We start from the raw sequence: 25,067 nt of genomic DNA, 5'->3' as shown, positions 1-25,067 counted from the left end.
GTGAGGGGTGGAGGGAGAGAGGAAGTGAGGGGTGGAGGGAGAGAGGAAGTGAGGGAGAGCGGGCAGAGAGGAAGTGAGGGGTGGAGGGAGAGAGGAAGTGAGGGGTGGAGGGAGAGAGGAAGTGAGGGGTGGAGGGAGAGAGGAAGTGAGGGGTGGAGGGAGAGAGGAAGTGAGGGACAGCGGGCAGAGAGGAAGTGAGGGGTGGAGGGAGAGAGGAAGTGAGGGGTGGAGGGAGAGAGGAAGTGAGGGGTGGAGTGAGAGAGGAAGTGAGGGGTGGAGGGAGAGAGGAAGTGAGGGGTGGAGGGAGAGAGATAGTGAGGGGTGGAGGGAGAGAGGAAGTGAGGGGTGGAGGGAGAGAGGAAGTGAGGGGTGGAGGGAGAGAGGAAGTGAGGGGTGGAGGGAGAGAGGAAGTGAGGGGTGGAGGGAGAGAGGAAGTGAGGGACAGCGGGCAGAGAGGAAGTGAGGGGTGGAGGGAGAGAGGAAGTGAGGGGTGGAGGGAGAGAGGAAGTGAGGGGTGGAGGGAGAGAGGAAGTGAGGGGTGGAGGGAGAGAGGAAGTGAGGGAGAGCGGGCAGAGAGGAAGTGAGGGGTGGAGGGAGAGAGGAAGTGAGGGGTGGAGGGAGAGAGGAAGTGAGGGGTGGAGGGAGAGAGGAAGTGAGGGGTGGAGTGAGAGAGGAAGTGAGGGGTGGAGGGAGAGAGGAAGTGAGGGGTGGAGGGAGAGAGGAAGTGAGGGGTGGAGGGAGAGAGGAAGTGAGGGAGAACGGGCAGAGAGGAAGTGAGGGGTGGAGGGAGAGAGGAAGTGAGGGGTGGAGGGTGATGATTAAAGACAAACACGTCACAGGAAAGGGAGGGTTCTGATCATGGTCTGCCGTCTTCTCTCGCTCTCTCGCTCTCTCTCTCGCTCTCTCTCTCTCTATCTCTCTCTATCTATCTCTCTCTCTCTCTGTCTCTCTGTATCTCTCTCCCTCCTCCTCTCCCATTCTTGTCACGTCTTCTCTTCAGGGTCACCTGAATAAAATGGAGGAAACCATTTCTAAGTCTAGCTGTCATTTTAGATTCTGATTAAAATTTCAACACCCACATAAACAAGGTGACGTTTCTTCCACCTCAGAAATATTGCAACGGTTTAAAAAAAACAAAAAAAACAGGCCCGTTTAAATCAACAGGATGCTGAGAAATTCATCTGTGCTTTGATTTCAAGTAAACTGGACTACTGTAATGCTCTCTTGTACTGCGCTTCCAAAACGTCTATTGAGAAACTTGAGCTAATTCAGAGTTTTACTGCCAGACTCTTAACCATGTGGCAGTGGCTAGTTGCAAAACTAGAATGGAGAAGTAAGACGCCTCCTTCCCTCCACTAGTCTGGGGGTCCACCTTGGGCAAGTGGTAGTACCCCCTAGCCCCCCTACCTGGGGTTACAGGCAAAAACCCTGATGACAAAACAACCTAAAGGAAGAGAGACCCGGCCCGGAGGAAGCCCGGGGCCCTCGTCTGGAGCCAGGCCCAGACGGAGGGCCCGCATGCGAGCGCCTGGTGGCCGGGCTTACCACGGAGCCCGGCCGGGCCCAGCCCGAATAAGCAACGTGGAAGCACCATCTCCTCCTCCATCGTCCCGTGGACCCACCACCCGCGGGAGGAATTGTCAGGGTCGGGTGTGCTGCCAACTAGGTGGCGGTGAAGGCGGGGGACACCGACGGACCGGACCCGGGCGGCAAAGGCTGGCTCTGGGGACATGGAACGTGACCTCGCTGGGGGGGAAGGAGCCGGAGCTTGTGAGGGAGGTGGAGCGATACCAATTACACCTGGTGGGGCTAACCTCCACGCACAGCACCGGCGCCGGAACCAAACTCCTGGATAGGGGTTGGACCCTGTTCTTCTCCGGAGTTGCTCACGGTATGAGGCGTAAGGCAGGTGTGGCTATACTAGCTAGCCCCCAGCTGAGCGCCTCTGTGCTGGAGTTCACCCCAGTGGACGAGAGGGTCGCCTCCCTGCGCCTTAGGACTGTGGGGGGGGGGACTCTGACTGTGGTTTGTGCTTATGCACCGAACAGCAGTTCAGAGTACTCAGCCTTCCTGCAGACCCTGAGTGGAGTCCTTTTGGGGGCTCCTGCAGGGGACTCCAGTGTCCTACTGGGGGACTTCAATGCACACGTAGGCAATGATGGAGAAACTTGGAGGGGCGTGATTGGGAGGCATGGCCACCACGATCTGAACCCGAGTGGTGTTTTGTTGTTGGACTTCTGTGCTAGTCACGGTTTGTCCATAACAAACACCATGTTCGAACACAAGGATGCCCACAAGTACACCTGGCATCAGAACACCTTAGGCCGAAGGTCGATGATCGATTTCGTTATCGTATCATCTGATCTGAGGCCATGCGTTTTGGACACTCGGGTAAAGAGAGGGGCAGAGCTGTCCACTGATCACCATCTGGTGGTGAGCTGGTTTCGATGGCGGGGGAAACTTCTGGACAGACCTGGAAAACCCAAGCGTGTAGTGAGGGTGAACTGGGAACGTCTGGAGGAAGAGCCTGTCCGGAGAGATTTCAATTGCCACCTCCGGCGGAGCTTCTCAGGCATCCCTGTGGAGGTTGGGGACATCGAGCATGAGTGGTCGGTGTTCAAAGCCTCCATTGCTGAAGCTGCGGCTGGGAGCTGTGGCCTGAGGGCCATAGGTACCTCAAGGGGCGGTAACCCTCGGACACCGTGGTGGACAGCGGTGGTGAGGGAAGCCGTCCGACTGAAGAAGGAGGCCTTCCGGGTTATGTTAGCCCGGGAGACCCCAGAAACAGTTGCAGGGTATCGACTGGCCCGGAGGGCTGCGGCTTCGGCCGTGACCAAGGCAAAGCAGCGGGTGTGGGAGGAGTTCGGAGAAACCATGGAGAAGGACTTTCGGTCGGCACCAAAGTGTTTCTGGAAGACCATCAGACACCTCAGGAAGGGAAAGCGGGGGACCATCCAAGCTGTATACAGCAAGGAGGGGACACTGCTGACCTCAACTGAGGAGGTTGTTGAGCGTTGGAAGGAGCACTTTGAGGAACTCCTGAACCCGACTAATCCACCCTCTACGATCGAGGCAGAGCCGGAAGATGATGGGGGGTCGTCAATGTCCTTGGAGGAGGTCACTGAGGTAGTCAAACAACTCCACAGTGGCAGAGCCCCAGGGACTGATGAGATCCGTCCAGAAATGCTGAAGGTGCTGGGTGTAGAGGGGCTGTCTTGGTTGACACGCCTCTGTAACATTGCGTGGAAGTCTGGGTCAGTGCCGAAGGAGTGGTGGTCCCAATATTCAAAAAAGGGGACCAGAGGGTGTGTGCGAATTATAGAGGCATCACATTACTCAGCCTCCCAGGGAAAGTTTACTCCAAGGTGCTGGAAAGGAGGGTCCGGCCGATAGTCGAACCTCAGATCGAAGAGGAACAATGCGGATTTCGTCCTGGTCGTGGAACTACCGACCAGCTCTTCACTCTCGCAAGGATCTTGGAGGGGGCTTGGGAGTTTGCCCAACCTGTCTACATGTGTTTTGTGGACTTGGAGAAGGCTTACGACCGGGTCCCCCGAGAGGTCTTGTGGAGGGTTATGCGCGAGTATGGGGTGAGGGGGTCCCTACTTAGGGCCATCCAATCCCTGTACACCCAGAGCGAGAGCTGTGTCCGGGTCCTCGGCAGTAAGTCGTCTTCCTTTCCGGTGGGTGTTGGCCTCCGCCAGGGCTGCGCTTTGTCACCAATCCTGTTTGTGATTTTCATGGACAGGATATCGAGGCGTAGCCGGGGGGAGGTGGGTTTGCAGTTCGGTGAACTGGGGATCACGTCACTGCTTTTTGCAGATGATGTGGTCCTGATGGCATCAGCTGCCTGCGACCTCCAGCACTCTCTGGATAGGTTCGCAACTGAGTGTGAAGCGGCTGGGATGAGAATAAGCACTTCTAAATCTGAGGCCATGGTTCTCAGCAGGAAACCGGTGGCCTGTCCGCTACGAGTAGGAAATGAGTCCTTACCCCAAGTGAAGGAGTTCAAGTATCTGGGGGTCTTGTTCACAAGTGAGGGAACCATGGAGAGGGAGTTTGGCCGGAGAATCGGAGCAGCTGGTGCGGTTCTGCAGTCGCTTTACCGCACTGTTGTGACGAAAAGAGAGCTGAGCCAAAAGGCAAAGCTCTCGATCTACCGGTCTATCTTCGTCCCCACCCTCACCTATGGTCATGAAGGATGGGTCATGACCGAAAGAACTAGATCACGGATACAAGCGGCCGAAATGAGTTTTCTCCGGAGGGTGGCTGGGGTCTCCCTGAGAGATCGGGTGAGAAGTTCAGTCATCCGGGAGAGACTAGGAGTAGAGCCGCTGCTCCTTTGCGTCGAAAGGAGCCAGTTGAGGTGGTTCGGGCATCTAGTGAGGATGCCTCCTGGGCGCCTCCCTAGGGAGGTGTTCCAGGCGTGTCCGGCTGGGAGGAGGCCGCGGGGTAGACCCAGGACTAGGTGGCGGGACTACATCTCCGCACTGGCCTGTGAGCGGCTAAAGATTCCCCAGGCAGAGCTGGTTGATGCTGCTAGGGAAAGGGATGTCTGGGGCCCCCTGCTGGAGCTGCTGCCTCCGCGACCCGACCCTGGATAAGCGGATGAAGATGATGATGATGATGATGATGATGACTCTTAACCAAAATAAGGAAGAGAGCACGTTCCTCCTGTTCTAGGCACACTGCCCGGTCTCTCCTGTTCTAGGCACACTGCCTGGTCTCTCCTGTTCTAGGCACACTGCCTGGTCTCTCCTGTTCTAGGCACACTGCCTGGTCTCTCCTGTTCTAGGCACACTGCCTGGTCTCTCCTGTTCTAGGCACACTGCCTGGTCTCTCCTGTTCTAGGCACACTGCCTGGTCTCTCCTGTTCTAGGCACACTGCCCGGTCTCTCCTGTTCTAGGCACACTGCCCGGTCTCTCCTGTTCTAGGCACACTGCCTGGTCTCTCCTGTTCTAGGCACACTGCCTGGTCTCTCCTGTTCTAGTCACACTGCCTGGTCTCTCTCCCTGTATATTCCTCTACTTGTATACAAGGCTCCTCATGCCTGTCTCTCTGTGTCCCTTCACGGTCCTGCACCCTCCTACACCACTGAGTCCCTGTCTCTCTGTGTCTCTCTGTGTGTCTCTGTGTCTTTCTGTGTCCCTGTCTCTCTGTGTCCCTTCACAAACCCTTAGGTCCTCCACAGCAGATCCGTTACACATTCCAAAAGTCCCCCAAAAGAAAATTGGGAAGCTGCTTTCATTATGCACCTAAATTATGGAACATGGAGTATTAGAGGCACAGTGGACATTTTTAAACGACAATTAAAAACACACCTTTTTAACTTGGCTTACAATTAACAGCACTCCTCTTATCCCTTCATCCTCTTTTGATTTGATTTGATTTGATTCACTTTATTTATCCCGAAGGAAATTGAAATGCCACGTAGCTCATAAAACAGCCATAAAAACAACACAAGACAACAATACACATATAGAAACATACAGGATCAGGACAGACCAAAAACATCAGACATGTACGTTGTTAAAAACAATGGATGTGTTGTACACCAAGTGATCTCCAGTTAAAAGCCATAGTGTCATAATGGTGCGTTATTAATAAGTGCAATCCCTGTGGCCACGCCCAGATTGTGTGGAGTTGAATAGTCTAATGGCTGTTGGGAGGAAGGACTTCCTCGAGCGTTCTGTTCTGCAGTGCATGGTGGTGAGTCTGTTACTGAAAGTGAGAGTGCTCCTGTGTGCCATCAGTGACTGGTGTAGTGGGTGCTGTGGGTTGTCCATGATTGATAGAACCTTCTTCAGGGTCCTCCTCTCAGCCACCTCCACCAGTGAGTCCAACTGCAGACCGAGGATCGAGCCGGCTTTTTTGATCACCTTAGTGAGCCGGCTCGCCTCCTTGTCCTTGATGGCTCCTCCCCAGCAAACAACGCCGTACAAGAGGGCGCCGGCCACCACGGAGCTGTAAAACATCTGCAGCATTTTGCTGCAGACATTAAAGGACTGCAGTCTCCTCAGGAAGAACAGGCAGCTCTGGCTCTTCTTGTAGAGAGCCTCTGTGTTGGTGGACCAGTCAAGTTTGTCATTCAGGTGTACCCCAAGATACCTGTAAGACTGGACCACCTCCACATCCTCCCCCCTGATGGTCACTGGTAGTAGGGGAGCCTGTTCTTCCTGAAGTCCACCACCATCTCCATTGTCTTGGAGTTGTTTAGCTGGAGGTGGTTGTCCTCACACCACTCCACAAAGTTGTTAATCGTGTTTCTGTAATCCCCCTCCTGCCCATCTCTGATACACCCCATTACTACAGAATCATCAGAGAATTTCTGAAGATGGACTGACTCTGAGTTGTAGGTGAAGTCAGAGGTGTACAGAGTGAACAGGAAGGGAGAGAGGACAGTTCCCTGTGGGGCCCCTGTGTTGCTCACCAGAGTCCTGGAGACACAGTCCCGTAGCCTGACGTACTGTGGCCTCCCAGACAGGTAGTCCACAATCCAGGATACCAGGGAGCAGTCAACATCCATCGCCTTGAGCTTCTCACCTAGCAGTTGAGGCTTATCCCTTCATCCTCTTATCCCTTCATCCTCTTATCTCTTCATCTTCGTATCCCTTCATCCTCTTATCTCTTCATCCTCTTATCCCTTCATCCTCTTATCCCTTCATCCTCTTATCCCTTCATCCTCCGATCTCTTCATCCTCTTATCCCTTCATCCTCTTATCTTTTCATCCTCTTATCTCTTCATCCTCTTATCTCTTCATCCTCATCTCTTCATCCTCTTATCTCTTCATCTTCTTATCCCTTCATCCTCTTATCCCTTCATCCTCTTATCCCTTCATCCTCTTATCTCTTCATCCTCTTATCCCTTCATCCTCTTATCTCTTCATCCTCTTATCTCTTCATCCTCATCTCTTCATCCTCTTATCCCTTCATCCTCTTATCCCTTCATCCTCTTATCTCTTCATCCTCTTATCCCTTCATCCTCTTATCTCTTCATCCTCTTATCTCTTCATCCTCATCTCTTCATCCTCTTATCCCTTCATCCTCTTATCCCTTCATCCTCTTATCCCTTCATCCTCTTATCCCTTCATCCTCCTATCTCTTCATCCTCTTATCCCTTCATCCTCTTATCTCTTCATCCTCATCTCTTCATCCTCTTATCCCTTCATCCTCTTATCCCTTCATCCTCTTATCCCTTCATCCTCTTATCTCTTCATCCTCTTATCCCTTCATCCTCTTATCTCTTCATCCTCATCTCTTCATCCTCTTATCCCTTCATCCTCTTATCCCTTCATCCTCTTATCCCTTCATCCTCTTATCTCTTCATCCTCTTATCCCTTCATCCTCTTATCTCTTCATCCTCTTATCTCTTCATCCTCATCTCTTCATCCTCTTATCCCTTCATCCTCTTATCCCTTCATCCTCTTATCTCTTCATCCTCTTATCCCTTCATCCTCTTATCCCTTCATCCCCTTATCTCTTCATCCTCTTATCCCTTCATCCTCTTATCTCTTCATCCTCATCTCATTTTGTCCACTGCTTGTATATCTTTGTTCCATGCCCCTTGGATGGTGTGGTCTATTCTTGTTTTATTATTATTATTATTTTTATTATTGCTATTGTGGGTTTTATTGATCACTATTGTCCTCATTGTTTTCATGCTGTGTAACTTTGAGCAGTTATGTTTGCATGAAAAGTGCAACACAAATAAAGGTTATATGATGATAATGATGATGATGAGGCCTAAAAAATATTGTTTGTTTCTGGTTGGTTGTCAGTTAAGGTCATGGGTAGGTAGGGAATTTTTTTTTTGTATTTTTTTTTTCCCAATGGCGGAGATGGATAGGTAGAGTTGCTTTCTTTCTCACGACAACATAGATAGCCTTAAATGCACTCTACCAGCATGTTTAATATTCATATATCCTTCTATTCCTATGAAACAGGTACCTGACATGAGATGTGGCATTTAGGTCTGTACCATTGGCATTGGGAGGTTTATATTAGACTAAGACATTAGGTCAAACATCCCCGTTAACTTTTTGTTGGTCGTAATTTTATTGCAGATGGCATAGCGCCATTTAGGGCTATAGGCCTACATTTAGCTATTTCAGAGAGAATTAAATGCGGAGCGCATTCGCCATGCCATCGTTATCACGTGTGTTACTTTAAGAATAGAGGGATCTCGCCGCGCGTCATGACCTGATGAAGATGTATTGACATCGAGACATTGTCATTCAGCACCTCCAATAAAAGGCTTTAATTGCCGAGTGCTCCAGCAACTCCTCTCTGTGTTATTTTAATTTGGATTAGGCTATTATCTATTTGCCCACAATAAAGATGATTATGATACAATTGAATGATGTAATGGCAGTGCATGCAATTTAATTTAAATCCTTTGGAAGGATGTATACCCTGAATTCATGTCCACAAAAATGTAGACCAATCAGAAACCGCTCCAGAAACTTTTTTTTTTCTTTTTTCCCCAAGCTCATAAAATAAATATGGGTCGCACATAAATCGGCAGGGTCGGTCGGCAACCAGAAACAAACAATATTTTTTTTTAGGCCTGATGATTCTCTCCCATCATTCTCCTCACTCCAATGGGACAACGAGTAACATGGAGAAGAGACGTCAAAAAGAGAGGGAGAGATATCCGGGGAGGGAGGAAGAGAAGGAGAGATTGATGGAGAGAGGGAGAGTGTATCAGCCTCATAATGGGGAGGCCTGTTTGACCTCGTGACCTCTCGTTCCGCGCTACACCCCTGTCTGACAGACATGAATCCCTACAGAGGACCAGCTCATCAGTATTACACTGCCAGCATCCTTGTGTGTGTGTGTGTGTGTGCGTGCGTGCGTGCGTGTGAGCCTGCGTGCGTGCGTGCGTGCGTGCCTCGTTGTAAAGCATCACTCGATAGCGAAGTTTCTGACAGGAAGAAGAACAGAGTTGTGGGGGATTATCTGACAGGAAGAAGAACAGAGTTGTGGGGGATTATCTGACGGGAAGAAGAACAGAGTTGTGGGGGATTATCTGACAGGAAGAAGAACAGAGTTGTGGGGGATTATCTGACAGGAAGAAGAACAGAGTTGTGGGGGATTATAAGGTTTTTATTTACAAGGTGGTTGGATGTCCTCACTCGGCAGAACCACACGACTACAGAGGTTTACTGCGTGGGTGTGTGGTGTGTGTGTGTGTGCGTATGGTGTGTGTGTGGTGGGTGTGTATATGCTGTGTGTGTGGTGTGTGTATATGGTGTGTGTGTGTGTGTGGTGTATGTGTGTGTGGTGTGTGTATATGGTGTGATGTGTGGTGTGTGTATATGGTGTGTGTGTGGTGTGCGTATATAGTGTGTGTGGTGTGTGTATATGATGTGTGTGTGTGTGTGGTGTGTGTATATGGTGTGGTGTGTGTATATGGTGTGTGTGTGGTGTGTGTATATGGTGTGGTGTGTGTATATGGTGTGTGGTGTGTGTATATGGTGTGGTGTGTGTATATGGTGTGTGTGTGTGTGTGGTGTGTGTATATGGTGTGTGTATATGGTGTGTGGTGTGTGTATGTGGTGTGTCTCCTTAGCATTCAGTCAGAGTGGGGAAGCGTTCAGTCAGTCAGAGTGAGGAAGCGTTCGTTCAGTCAGAGTGGGGAAGCGTTCAGTCAGAGTGAGGAAGCGTTCAGTCAGTCAGAGTGAGGAAGCGTTCAGTCAGAGTGGGGAAGCGTTCAGTCAGAGTGAGGAAGCGTTCAGTCAGAGTGAGGAAGCGTTCAGTCAGTCAGAGTGGGGAAGCGTTCAGTCAGAGTGAGGAAGCGTTCATTCAGTCAGAGTGAGGAAGCGTTCATTCAGTCAGAGTGAGGAAGCGTTCAGTCAGTCAGAGTGGGGAAGCGTTCAGTCAGAGTGAGGAAGCGTTCATTCAGTCAGAGTGAGGAAGCGTTCAGTCAGAGTGGGGAAGCGTTCAGTCAGAGTGAGGAAGCGTTCAGTCAGAGTGGGGAAGCGTTCAGTCAGAGTGGGGAAGCGTTCAGTCAGAGTGGGGAAGTGTTCAGTCAGTCAGAGTGGGGAAGCGTTCAGTCAGAGTGAGGAAGCGTTCAGTCAGAGTGGGGAAGCATTCAGTCAGACTGGGGAAGCGTTCAGTCAGAGTGAGGAAGCGTTCAGTCAGTCAGAGTGGGGAAGCGTTCAGTCAGAGTGAGGAAGCGTTCAGTCAGAGTGAGGAAGCGTTCAGTCAGAGTGAGGAAGCGTTCAGTCAGAGTGAGGAAGCGTTCAGTCAGAGTGAGGAAGCGTTCAGTCAGTCAGAGTGGGGAAGCGTTCAAGCGTCTTTCCTTAGCGCTCATTTCCATCTGGAGGACGTGTTTGGGAGCAGTAATACCAAACCAGCCCCACTCGCCTGAAAGTGCTTTTATTGATGAACAACCACCGTTGTGGGACCTTGAAGTGTAAACATAAACATTGCTATTGTTGAGCTGTGTGTGTGTGTGTTGATTGTGATTGATAGTTGTTCAGTGCCTCACCTGCATGAACTTGTGCAGATCGCTCCCTCTTCCTTTTCCTGACATCGTGCTCCATCAGAAATAATGAGCCATTTACATTCCAATCATCTCCGCCTTAATGGCGTTGCCAGCAGATGGCGAGGGTTATAAAGAAAGAAGGTACCCGGAAAACATGCTTCTCCCCCCCCCCCCCCCCCCCCCCCCTCCCCAGTTGAGTGCGCTGTGATAATGCGTCCCTGGGGAAACAACTTCCCACTGAAGCCGTGTTTTTCCCCAAGACCTTGTTTCACTTGCATGAGCTGGAAGCAGCGTATGAAGGAACGGGGACATTTGGGCGATAGACTCCAGGGGCCTCATTTATAAACATTGCGTAGAATCCACGTAACTAAGTTAGCTTAGCTAAGTGATTACTAAAATATACACACAAAAAATCTCTGATTTATAAAACGCTGCGTATCACAACCCATGTTCACTCAGGCACGCCTACGCCAGCTGCCCTTTATAAATCACAATCAACACTTAAATTGGCGCACGTGAACGCGCGTTCTGATCACACCCCAATTAACGCCCACAATTGCCTATAAATGGTCAGTGATACGCCTATACATATGCAACGACAATGGAGCCGAGTGCAAAAGGCAGAAAGAGAAAGATACATTTTACCGATGCGAGGTGGAGGTATTGGTCAACGAGGTAGAGACGCCGCAAAAGGATCTTTTCGGAACGATGATTTCACATGTGCACGACTGATAAGAGCACCTGTTAGGCCTGAGTGGTCCCATTTAGATTATAATGAATTATCTATCATGCAGGCTATATTGGCATTCGTTTAGTGCGGTAGGCCTTATTAGGTGGCTGCTTATATCCAAACTGATAATCATTATAAGCCTATAGTGTTGTTGCATGAGTAATGGGGTTTGGATCTATATTGCACGTAATCTAATGCTTCATAGAGTGGCCCATGAATAAAATGCCTAACTTATCAACGTATAAACGGGTCAATTTACAATGACATCCATAACAATGCAAACATGAAGGCCTATAGTGACTACTTAAGGCAAGTATCCCCAATTTAACTGTACGACAGATCTGAGGGTTCTTTGCAGCAGCCATTTTTTGTATTTTCCGGGATATCATGCATTTCACATACTTTCTCAAAACATTCTGTAGGCATATAGAAGCTGCGTGTTCCAATGGATGTTGCGGGATAGCCAAGCACATATTAGAACATCTGTGCCAAGTCCCGGCATATCCAAGGCCCCGTGCGTCATGGCCTACTATAATCCAGCTATATCAGTGCCTGTATCGAGGTCTTGTAAATATATGGGGTCCATGGATGAGTTTCATGTGATTCTATAAAGCGTAATTATAGCTACACACATGACGATTCGGCAAATTAATAATCTAACTTGCTCCCTTGTGTTCTTAAAACTTGGAGACGCATCACCTCCATGCGCTGTTTTGCGCACAGCTAATTCTACCAAAGCGGCATGTGAGCATTGGGATGACATGCGTTTTTAGGCCCACATTCCTCGTACGCCTGCTACATGACAATCATAACACAATATGAGGATATATGATGATGTACAATATAGCCTAATGTAGCCTACAGTTGCCTCAAGTAAGACATTTCCATTCACCGCTCAACATCATTGTAATTGCGGCTTGCCTCAGTGGTCATTCGGGTTTACATAAAAGCCTAATCAAATATAGGCTATAAATACATAAATACATTAACGAATGAATAGGTGGATACTTAAACATACAAATAATTAACTAAATAAATGATTAACTGAATAAATATACTTCAACGCCGAATGCAACATTTGTTTGGTGCGGTATAGGCCTTATAGTTGTAGGCTATCGACATACAGAATCATTACTATGATAAGCCTATAGGCTCTTGTCGTGTTGTGTTATCAACGTAATGTGGCTTTTATTCATAGGCTACTGCCTGTGATGCTTCTCGGGATAGCCTATAAATGAATAGGCCTACAACATAACATTATATTATGACACAAATGGGTCAATTCACAGACACATCCAAAGCAATGCCGACATTATTTCGTGATTAGGCTACGGTGGCGATTGATTCCGTTTAAACTGTGTGACACATTGGAGGGTTTCTTGCAGCGACCGATGTATTTATTATTCAATATGTCATGTGTTTCGCAGACTTTCCTGAGTTTCATCTCTCTGCCATCGGAGTCGCGTTTTCCCCTTTCTCCAGAAGCGTGCTTATCGTAGTTAAAGGAGGGTCGAAGTGTGCGTAGAGTTACGCACACCTTCCGCAAACTTATCGCTCAGCTCGTTTTTTATAAATACCGAAAGTTGCGTAGAAAGTTGCTCAGCATGGGTTACGCACGCTTTTGTACTTACGCAACGTTTATAAATGAGGCCCCAGGGGCCTCATTTATAAACATTGCGTAGAATCCACGTAACTAAGTTAGCTTAGCTAAGTGATTACTAAAATATACGCACAAAAAATCTCCGATTTATTAAAACGCTGCGTATCACAACCCATGTTCACTCAGGCACGCCTACGCCAGCTGCCCTTTATAAATCACAATCAACACTTAACTTGGCGCACGTGAACGCGCGTTCTGATCACACCCCAATTAACGCCCACAATTGCCTATAAATGGTCAGTGATACGCCTATACATATGCAACGACAATGGAGCCGAGTGCAAAAGGCAGAAAGAGAAAGATACATTTTACCGATGCAAGGTGGAGGTATTGGTCAACGAAGTAGAGACCCCGCAAAAGTATCTTTTCGGAACGATGATTTCACATGTGCACGACTGATAAGAGCACCTGTTAGGCCTGAGTGGTCTGTTGGATAATGAATTATCTATCATGCAGGCTATTCGTTTAGTGCGGTAGGCCTTATTAGGTGGCTGCTCATATCCAAACTGATAATCATTATAAGCCTATAGTGTTGTTGCATGGGTAATGGGGTTTGGATCTATATTGCACGTAATGCTTCACAGGGTGGCACATGAATAAAATGCCTAATTTATCAACGTATAAACGGGTCAATTTACAATGACATCCATAACAATGCAAACATGTAGGCCTATAGTGACTACTTAAGGCAAGTATCCCCAATTTAACTGTACGACAGATCTGAGGGTTCTTTGCAGCAGCCAATTTGTGTATTTTCCGGGATATCATGCATTTAACATACTTTCTCAAAACATTCTGTAGGCATATAGAAGCTGCGTGTTCTAATGTATGTTGCGGGATGGCCAAGCACATATTAGAACATCTGTGCCAAGTCCCGGCATATCCAAGGCCCCGTGCGTCATGGCCTACTATAATCCAGCTATATCAGTGCCTGTATCGAGGTCTTGTAAATATATGGGGTCCATGGATGAGTTTCATGTGATTCTATAAAGCGTAATTATAGCTACACACATGACGATTCGGCAAATTAATAATCTAATTTGCTCCCTTGTGTTCTTACAACTTGGAGACGCATCACCTCCATGCGCTGTTTTGCGCACAGCTAATTCTACCAAAGTGGCATGTGAGCATTGGGATGACATGCGTTTTTAGGCCCACATTCCTCGTATGCCTGCTACATGACAATCATAAGACAATATGAGGATATATGATGATGTACAATATAGCCTAATGTAGCCTACAGTTGCCTCAAGTAGGACATTTCCATTCAGCGCTCAACATCATTGTAATTGCGGCTTGCCTCAGTGGTCATTCGGGTTTACATAAAAGCCTAATCAAATATAGACTATAAATACATAAATACATTAACGAATGAATAGGTGGATAATTAAACATACGAATAATTAACTAAATAAATGATTAACTGAATAAATATAGCCTACTTCAACTTCGAATGCAACATTTGTTTGGTGCGGTATAGGCCTTATAGTTGTAGGCTATCGATATACGGAATCATTACTATGATAAGCCTATAGGCTCGTGTCGTGTTGTGTTATCAACGTAATGTGGCTTTTCTTCATAGGCTACTGCCCGTGATGCTTCTCGGGATAGCCTATAAATGAATAGGCCTACAACATAACATTATATTATGACACAAATGGGTCAATTCACAGACACATCCAAAGCAATGCCGACATTATTTCGTGATTAGGCTACGGTGGCGATTGATTCCGTTTAAACTGTGTGACACATTGGAGGGTTTCTTGCAGCGACCGATGTATTTATTATTCAATATGTCATGCGTTTCGCACTTTCCTGAGTTTCATCCCTCTGCCATCGGAGTCGCGTTTTCCCCTTTCTCCAGAAACGTGCTTATCGTAGTTAAAGGAGGGTCGAAGTGTGCGTAGAGTTACGCACACCTTCCGCCAACTTATCGCTCAGCTCGTTTTTTATAAATACCGAAAGTTGCGTAGAAAGTTGCTCAGCATGGGTTACGCACGCTTTTGTACTTACGCAACGTTTATAAATGAGGCCCCAGATCTTTAGGTCACCAGCTATGAGCTGAAGGTATTCTCATAATGGCGTAATGGCGTGCGCACGGGGAGCTGACATTGAGAGTCCCGGTCTGGAGGTAACTAATTGACAACCTTTGGCCAGGAAACTGGGACATGGAAAGAACTGAAGGTGAGCTGCTCCGTTGAGAAGCAGGCTCTGTAGGTGTAAGGACACACACACACACACACACACACATTGGGTCCTGAGGCGATAGGCTAGGTCCTAATCAGGTGTTTGATAGATACATGGTTCCTCCTACTGAAGCCTAATATGTTCGTGCCTCATTGTCACACGATGTACCTTACCTTTCAGTGACATTTATACACTCACACACACACACACACACACACACACAGATTTACATACCTCTGCTCATCTCCCTGTGGTAATAGAATAGTAACTAAAAGTTTTTTTTTTCCCTTCACACCATCATGAACTGCAGTAGCACGGCTGGGGATAGCTTCTAAAGACAGACTCAAGTTTACACCCTGACACACACACACACACACACGCTGACACACAGAGCAGTGTCTCAGCTGTTTTTAACGGTGTAGGATGGCGCCGTCAGTCCTTTGAAGTCCTCCCCTCTGAGCAACGAGAAAGAAAAGAAACTCAAAACAGGGTTCCATTTGAATCACATTAAATATAAATAGTCTAAGTGCATACATTTGCAAACAATGCGCTTCAGATTCCAAAAACATGAATAATATTAAGAGTTTGGCAAATGGGGAACTGAGTATTGAGGGAAAAAAAGAAAACATCCTCTGATTGGATGATGGAACATATTACCCACAACGCCGCAGTGATGAGGAATTAAAACTGCGGAGACGAACGCCGGTCCACCATTTTCTCAGAAATCAGTTGGACAGTTGTGGGTGTGTTTGGTGCGGTCAGAGCCTCAGCTGGCTCAGCTGTGTACTAGTAGCTCTAACACAAACCCTAACCCTAGTAGCCCTAACACTAACCCTAACACTAGTAGCCCTTACACTAACCCTAACACTAGTAGCCCTTACACTAACCCTAACACTAGTAGCCCTAACACTAACCCTAGTAGCCCTAACACTAACCCTAACCCTAGTAGCCCTAACACTAACCCTAACCCTAGTAGCCCTTACACTAACCCTAACACTAGTAGCCCTTACACTAACCCTAACACTAGTAGCCCTAACACTAACCCTAGTAGCCCTAACACTAACCCTAGTAGCCCTAACACTAACCCTAGTAGCCCTAACACTAACCCTAACACTAGTAGCTCTAACACAAACCCTAACACTAGTAGCTCTAACACTAACCCTAACCCTAGTAGCCCTAACACTAACCCTAACACTAGTAGCCCTTACACTAACCCTAACCCTAGTAGCCCTAACACTAACCCTAACCCTAGTAGCCCTAACACTAACCCTAACACTAGTAGCCCTTACACTAACCCTAACCCTAGTAGCCCTAACACTAACCCTAACCCTAGTAGCCCTTACACTAACCCTAACACTAGTAGCTCTAACACAAACCCTAACCCTAGTAGCCCTAACACTAACCCTAACCCTAGTAGCCCTAACACAAACCCTAACCCTAGTAGCCCTAACACTAACCCTAACACTAGTAGCTCTAACACAAACCCTAACCCTAGTAGCCCTAACACTAACCCTAACCCTAGTAGCCCTAACACTAACCCTAACACTAGTAGCTCTAACACAAACCCTAACCCTAGTAGCCCTAACACTAACCCTAACACTAGTAGCCCTAACACTAACCCTAACCCTAGTAGCCCTAACACTAACCCTAACACTAGTAGCTCTAACACAAACCCTAACCCTAGTAGCCCTAACACTAACCCTAACCCTAGTAGCCCTAACACTAACCCTAACACTAGTAGCTCTAACACTAACCCTAACCCTAGTAGCCCTAACACTAACCCTAACCCTAGTAGCCCTAACACTAACCCTAACCCTAGTAGCCCTAACACTAACCCTAACACTAGTAGCTCTAACACAAACCCTAACCCTAGTAGCCCTAACACTAACCCTAACCCTAGTAGCCCTAACACTAACCCTAACACTAACCCTAACCCTAGTAGCCCTAACACTAACCCTAACACTAGTAGCTCTAACACAAACCCTAACCCTAGTAGCCCTAACACTAACCCTAACACTAGTAGCTCTAACACTTACCTTAACCCTAGTAGCCCTAACACTAACCCTAACACTAGTAGCCCTAACACTAACCCTAACCCTAGTAGCCCTAACACTAACCCTAACACTAGTAGCCCTAACACTAACCCTAACCCTAGTAGCCCTAACCCTAACCCTAACACTAGTAGCCCTAACACTAACCCTAACCCTAGTAGCCCTAACCCTAACCCTAACCCTAACCCTAGCCCTAACACTAACCCTAACCCTAGTAGCCCTAACACTAACCCTAACCCTAGTAGCCCTAACCCTAACCCTAGTAGCCCTAACACTAACCCTAACACTAGTAGCCCTAACACAAACCCTAACCCTAGTAGCCCTAACACTAACCTTAACCCTAGTAGCCCTAACACTAACCCGAACACTAGTAGCACTAACCCTAACACTAGTAGCTCTAACACAAACCCTAACCCTAGTAGCCCTAACACTAACCTTAACCCTAGTAGCCCTAACACTAGTAGCCCTAACACTAACCCTAACACTAGTAGCCCTAACACTAACCCTAACACTAGTAGCCCTAACACTTACCCTAACACTAACACTAGTAACCCTATGGCTCCAGAAGCAGGGAAGAGACCAACCCCGCCCCGCGCCTCCCTCTGACATTTAGTTATATATGTTGTTTGGTTTATTGAAAAAATATTTTTTGTATCCCTACTTTTGAGTGTGATGAATGTGAGTGAGGTAATGTTCTGTGAGGGTAACATTGTGTGTGTGTGTGTGCATGTGTTTGTGTGTGTGTGTGTGTGCGCTTGTGCGTGCGTGTGTGTGTGCGTGCATGTGTGTGTGTGTGCGCGTGCGTGCGCAGCTCTCCTCAGGGCGTGTGCTGATGGAGGAGCCAACCACCTGTACCACGTCACAGCGGAGCGCAGGGGCAGGTGAGCCGTGTGTCTCTGTTCTACTGTCTTTATCTGTGTGTGTGTGTGTGTGTGTGTGTGTGTGTGTGTGTGTTTGTGTGTACGTGTGTGTATGTGTTTGTGTGTAAGTGTGTGTGTATAAGTGTGTGTGTATGCGTCCATAGCAGTGTTTTTTTCTGGCGGAGCTTTTCCGATTGATCATGAGCTGTCAGTTGCTGACGGGGCAAATCCATCTTGAGACCTCATGTTGAAACAGGGACCCTTGTTTTCACCAAGCTGTGTTCCTGGGGACCAGAGACCCCGAAAACACCAGGGCCTGTCAGAACAGCACCTCCGTTAACGGACGAGAGATCATGACAGGAGGACAGAGGAGGGAAGGAGAGAGGGAATATCTTTAGGGAGGATGGGAGAGTGCATGTTCATTAAAAGCGAGGCGACCGCCTCGTGTTTTGTCAGAGTCAAACGGGAAAGCGCTGAGAAAATAATTAGAAAGCGTCAAACGAAGGTGAGAGAATAGAATAGAATCTTTATTTGTCATACAGCACAGATGTGGAGATTAAATGTTTCTCTGCGCTTAACCCATCCCGACGTCCTTCCTCCAAGGGCAGCCGGGAGCGGACGTAGGCAGCGTGCATGCTGGGACGCGCCCAGGCACCAACCAAGTGCTCCTGTCCGTCTTCACCATGGACGGACAGCGTTAGCGATCTGTTCTTCTGCATGTTTTTCATATTAGGTTCTTTATGGGGGAAACCCTTGCGAACACGGGGAGAACATGCAAACTCCACACAGAAAGGACCGGAGACCTTCTTGCTGTGAGGTGACAGTACTAGGTACTGCGCCACCGTGCCGCACGTGAGCAATTTTTGTGGTTCAGTGTCTTGCTCAAGGACACTTTGGCACAACGCCAGGAGCTGGGATCGAACCGGGGGAAGAGAGGGAGGAGGACATGCAACGCTGAAGTCAATCTCCCTTCTCTCTCTCTCTCTCCCCATCTCTCTCCCCCTCCCGCTCTCTCTCCCTCCCGCTCTCTCTCCCTCCCGCTCTCTCTCCCTATCTCGAGTTGTCGATGCCAGTGAGAAGACTTGACTGTTGGAGTGAGGGTGGCACACTTTTGTCTCAGCGCAACACCTACACACACAGACACATCACACACTCATGGACAGACAGCATCACACACTCGTGGACAGACAGCATCACACACTTGTGGACAGACAGCATCACACACTCGTGGACAGACAGCATCACACACTCGTGGACAGACAGCATCACACACTCGTGGACAGACAGCATCACACACTCGTGGACAGACAGCATCACACACTCGTGGACAGACAGCATCACACACTCGTGGACAGACAGCTACAGTAGATCCAGGAACGATGAAACTGAAGGTGTTCCATCTCACCGCGTCGGCTCGGCTCGTGGCCTGACTGGGGCTACATTTCCCGGCATGAAATATTCACCCAGTCCAGCCCTGTGGGCAGAGGTCATAATTCTGTGTGTATTAGTTTGCATATCTCTCTCTCTCTCTCTCTTTCTCTCTGTCTTTCAATTTCCATTCAATTCAATATGCTTTATTGGCATGAATGTCAGGTGAAAAATATTGCCAAAGCATCAAGAATACAATTCAATAATAACATGAGAAAGTTTAAGATTAAGTGTACAATTAAATAAAACAAAAGATAGAAAATAGGTCAATATAGAGACAATTAATAAAAATGTATTCATACAAAACCCTCAAGTCAATAAATACATATATGAACTAACAAACAAAAAAGATCCACATGTAGTAGAGGAGTAAATGAGGAGACAGTGTAGTAGAGGAGTAAATGAGAAGGCAGTGTAGTAGAGGAGTAAATGAGGAGACAGTGTAGTAGAGGAGTAAATGAGGAGACAGTGTAGTAGAGGAGTAAATGAGAAGGCAGTGTAGTAGAGGAGTAAATGAGGAGGCAGTGTAGTAGAGGAGTAAATGAGAAGGCAGAGTGTAGTAGAGGAGTAAATGAGAAGGCAGAGTGTAGTAGAGGAGTAAATGAGAAGGCAGAGTAGTAGAGGAGTAAATGAGAAGGCAGAGTGTAGTAGAGGAGTAAATGAGAAGGCAGAGTGTAGTAGAGGAGTAAATGAGAAGGCAGACTGTAGTAGAGGAGTAAATGAGAAGGCAGAGTGTAGTAGAGGAGTAAATGAGAAGGCAGAGTGTAGTAGAGGAGTAAATGAGAAGGCAGACTGTAGTAGAGGAGTAAATGAGAAGGCAGAGTGTAGTAGAGGAGTAAATGAGAAGGCAGAGTGTAGTAGAGGAGTAAATGAGAAGGCAGAGTGTAGTAGAGGAGTAAATGAGAAGGCAGACTGTAGTAGAGGAGTAAATGAGGAGACAGTGTAGTAGAGGAGTAAATGAGAAGGCAGAGTGTAGTAGAGGAGTAAATGAGGAGACAGTGTAGTAGAGGAGTAAATGAGGAGGCAGAGTGTAGTAGAGGAGTAAATGAGAAGGCAGTGTGTAGTAGAGGAGTAAATGAGGAGGAAGAGTGTAGTAGAGGAGTAAATGAGAAGGCAGAGTGTAGTAGAGGAGTAAATGAGAAGGCAGTGTAGTAGAGGAGTAAATGAGAAGGCAGAGTGTAGTAGAGGAGTAAATGAGAAGGCAGAGTGTAGTAGAGGAGTAAATGAGGAGGCAGAGTGTAGTAGAGGAGTAAATGAGAAGGCAGACTGTAGTAGAGGAGTAAATGAGAAGGCAGAGTGTAGTAGAGGAGTAAATGAGAAGGCAGAGTGTAGTAGAGGAGTAAATGAGGAGGCAGAGTGTAGTAGAGGAGTAAATGAGAAGGCAGACTGTAGTAGAGGAGTAAATGAGAAGGCAGAGTGTAGTAGAGGAGTAAATGAGAAGGCAGAGTGTAGTAGAGGAGTAAATGAGAAGGCAGAGTGTAGTAGAGGAGTAAATGAGAAGGCAGAGTGTAGTAGAGGAGTAAATGAGAAGGCAGTGTAGTAGAGGAGTAAATGAGAAGGCAGAGTGTAGTAGAGGAGTAAATGAGGAGACAGTGTAGTAGAGGAGTAAATGAGAAGGCAGAGTAGTAGAGGAGTAAATGAGAAGGCAGAGTGTAGTAGAGGAGTAAATGAGGAGGCAGAGTGTAGTAGAGGAGTAAATGAGAAGGCAGAGTGTAGTAGAGGAGTAAATGAGAAGGCAGAGTGTAGTAGAGGAGTAAATGAGGAGACAGTGTAGTAGAGGAGTAAATGAGGAGGCAGAGTGTAGTAGAGGAGTAAATGAGGAGACAGTGTAGTAGAGGAGTAAATGAGAAGGCAGTGTAGTAGAGGAGTAAATGAGAAGGCAGAGTGTAGTAGAGGAGTAAATGAGAAGGCAGAGTGTAGTAGAGGAGTAAATGAGGAGGCAGAGTGTAGTAGAGGAGTAAATGAGAAGGCAGTGTAGTAGAGGAGTAAATGAGGCAGAGTGTAGTAGAGGAGTAAATGAGGAGGCAGAGTGTAGTAGAGGAGTAAATGAGAAGGCAGTGTAGTAGAGGAGTAAATGAGAAGGCAGTGTAGTAGAGGAGTAAATGAGGAGACAGTGTAGTAGAGGAGTAAATGAGAAGGCAGAGTGTAGTAGAGGAGTAAATGAGAAGGCAGTGTAGTAGAGGAGTAAATGAGAAGGCAGAGTGTAGTAGAGGAGTAAATGAGAAGGCAGTGTAGTAGAGGAGTAAATGAGAAGGCAGAGTGTAGTAGAGGAGTAAATGAGAAGGCAGAGTGTAGTAGAGGAGTAAATGAGAAGGCAGTGTAGTAGAGGAGTAAATGAGAAGGCAGAGTGTAGTAGAGGAGTAAATGAGAAGGCAGTGTAGTAGAGGAGTAAATGAGAAGGCAGAGTGTAGTAGAGGAGTAAATGAGAAGGCAGAGTGTAGTAGAGGAGTAAATGAGAAGGCAGAGTGTGAGCTGAGGGGAGATTAACTACAGCTGTTGTGTTGTTGTGCTGGTTTTCTCTCAGGCTGTGAGGAGATACTTATTTGTTGTGCTTGTTTTCTCTCAGGCTGTGAGGAGATAGTTATGTGTTGTGCTGGTTATGTGTTGTGCTGGTTTTCTCTCCGGCTGTGACATCACTCACATATCTTGCTGCTTCTATGGTGGTGATACTGTGTTCTCCAAGTATATGTTGCGTTCTTGTCTGGTCAGAGAATGTATCAGTTTTTGAGTTTACATGTAATTTTTGTAAAGAACTTTGTTCTAATATCTTCATAAGTTCTATATTGTAGCAGGACATGTTGCTCTGTCTCCAGCTCTCTGTGGACAGAGCTGACACAGCCTGTCTTCTCTAGGCAGCCAGGTCTGCCTGTGTGGGCCAGTCTCTATGGCCAGGCTGTGATCACTGAGTCTGGACATAGACAGTGTCTTTCTCAGTTTTGGATCAGTAATCTGCCACTGGGTACTCTCGATTTAGGGTCAAATAGCATTCTAATTGACTAATGTTTGTGGCATTTTAGTAATATAGTTTTGTTTTTGTTTGGTGATAATTTGGTTGGACCAGACTGTCTGAGGGCTGTGCTGAGGCAGGGGAGGGTCAGAGGTCAGTCTCAGGACACTTCTCTATCAGGGGAGGGTCAGAGGTCAGTCTCAGGACACTTCTCTATCAGGGGAGGGTCAGAGGTCAGTCTCAGGACTCTTCTCTATCAGGGGAGGGTCAGAGGTCAGTCTCAGGACACTTCTCTATCAGGGGAGGGTCAGAGGTCAGTCTCAGGACTCTTCTCTATCAGGGGAGGTCAGTCTCAGGACTCTTCTCTATCAGGGGAGGGTCAGAGGTCAGTCTCAGGACAGGGGAGGGTTAGTGCAGGTCAGTCAGAAGAGTTAAACAGCGCCAGGTCCTCTACCAGGAGCTGCTGTGGTCCCTCTCTGGAGGGAGACACACCAGGTCATCTGCATACAGGAGATGCATCCTTTGGTCTCTGTGTTGTTGAGGGTGAGGCCAGGAGCTGATGAGTCTTCCAATGTTTTTGCCAATTCATTTATATAAATATAGAATAGTGTTGGACTAAGACTGTTGCCTTGCATCACTCCTCGACTTTGGGGGAAGAAGTCTGCTCTTTTATCATCAGATCTGACGGCATATTTATTGTTCATGTACGTTCCTTTGATGACATCATAGGTTTTCCCTCCCACCTCACCTTCTAATAACTGGAATAGCAGACCTTCACTCCAAACTGAATCAAAGGCCTTTTCAGAATCTGCAAAGCAGAAGAATATTTTTTTTTATTTGTTTTGATTTACATTTCCCCCTCTCTCTCCCCCCTCTGTCTCTCCCTCTCTCTGTCTCACTGAGTCTCTCCTCTCTCTCTCTGTCTCCCTCTCTCTCTCTCCCTCTCTCCCTCTCCCTCTCTCTCTCTCCCTCCCTTTCTCCCTCTCTCTCTCTGGAGAGTGAATCCCTGATATCAGGTGGGGGGATGGCTGAAGGCTAAACTTGTTAATGACTGCCCAGAGACACCATCCATTAACTATGGGATTAGAAAATCTTGGTTTACACACACGCACACACACACACACCATCATCTCAATATGGAAAATGGGAGTAGTATTTGGGGTCAGAGAAGGCTAATGAAGTTGTTGGACGTAGGGGACTGTGTGTGTTATTGACAGGGAGGTATGAAACCAGGGAGGTGTGAAACCAGGGAGGTGTGAAACCAGGGAGGTGTGAAACCAGGGAGGTGTGAAACCAGGGAGGTGTGAAACCAGGGAGGTGTGAAACCAGGGAGGTGTGAAACCAGGGAGGTGTGAAACCAGGGAGGTGTGAAACCAGGGAGGTTTCAGAAATCTTCTCTGCAAACTCACATTACCCCAATGCATGGTCTCTAACAAATTAGCACCAAGAGCTATTCTCTGTTTGTGTGTGTGTGTGTGTTCTGAGGATTTTAATGCATTTTCAAGGTTCAAATGAGTATAAATGATTTGATTCAGTGCCCAGAATTAACTACATTCCTCCCTGCATTTATGTAATCAAGTGAATGATAGAGAGCCGGGGTCCAGACATTCACATCCGCCCACTCCACTAATGTTTGCTGATTCTTGGTCTGGTGTTGCTGTTTCTCTGAGTAAACAATGATCAGTCCAATGAGAGCAGCAGGTTCTAATGATTAGCCAATCAGCGCCAAGGGCGGGGCTAATGCCGTTGTCAAGCTGTTATGCGTTGTAAAGCTGAGCATTGGGACAATGCAACACCCGTATTATTTAAGAGGAGGATGATTGGTAGTATTAGTAACAAAGTCACAAAAGTAGCCTGTACTGCATTTGTAACGCGCGAGCCTACCTTATTTCACTTCGCTCCCTGTTGTAAAATGTCACTTTGCTGTTGTTGAAGATCTCAACGTCTCAACATCAGGCTAACAGCATAGACAGATACACGTCTACCGTAGGGCCCAGGAACCTATACGGTTCTGTAGAGACAGTATACTAGAACCTACAGTATACTAGAACCTATAGGGTTCTGTAGAGACAGTATACTAGAACCTATAGGGTTCTGTAGACAGTATACTAGAACCTATAGGGTTCTGTAGAGACAGTATACTAGAACCTATTGGGTTCTGTAGAGGATGTATACTAAAACCTATAGGCTTCTGTAGAGAGAGACAGTATATTAGAACATATAGGGTTCTGTAGAGACAGTATATTAGAATCTATAGGGTTCTGTAGAGACAGTATACTAGACCCTAGACCCTATAGGGTTCTGTAGAGACAGTATACTAGAACCTATACAGTTCTGTAGAGAGAGTATACTAGAACCTATAGGGTTCTGTAGAGACAGTATACTAGAACATATAGGGTTCTGTAGACAGTATACTAGAAACTATAGGGTTCTGTAGAGACAGTATATTAGAACCTATAGGGTTCTATAGAGACAGTATACTAGAACATATAGGGTTCTGTAGACAGTATATTAGAAACTATAGGGTTCTGTAGAGAGATACGGTATATTAGAACCTATAGGGTTCTGTAGACAGTATACTAGAACCTATAGGGTTCTGTAGAGAGAGTATACTAGAACCTATAGGGCTCTGTAGAGACAGTTTACTAGAACACCACAGGCTGGGCCGCAGACCGCATCCCACAGGGGAGGGAGCATGTATGTGTGTGTGTGTG

General features: G+C 47.3%; 1 protein-coding gene across 1 annotated transcript in view; it reads left to right on the top strand.

The window, feature by feature from the left end:
* The window catches only part of tpk1 (thiamin pyrophosphokinase 1), a gene marked incomplete at its 5' end in the record, with an annotated part of 57,545 nt that overhangs the window by 6,664 nt on the left and 25,814 nt on the right, over window positions 1–25,067 (top strand). Inside the window, one exon of the mRNA XM_084443564.1 lies at window positions 17,930–17,999. Coding sequence (XP_084299690.1) covers window positions 17,930–17,999 — 70 coding nt within the window. The remainder of the gene's footprint in view (window positions 1–17,929; window positions 18,000–25,067) is intronic.

The sequence above is a fragment of the Borostomias antarcticus genome (genome assembly GCF_949987555.1).
Source record: "Borostomias antarcticus genome assembly, chromosome: 9".
Lineage (NCBI taxonomy): Eukaryota > Metazoa > Chordata > Actinopteri > Stomiiformes > Stomiidae > Borostomias > Borostomias antarcticus.
The sequence above is the reverse complement of the archived record's forward strand: the minus strand, read 5'-3'. Positions and strand labels throughout refer to the sequence as shown.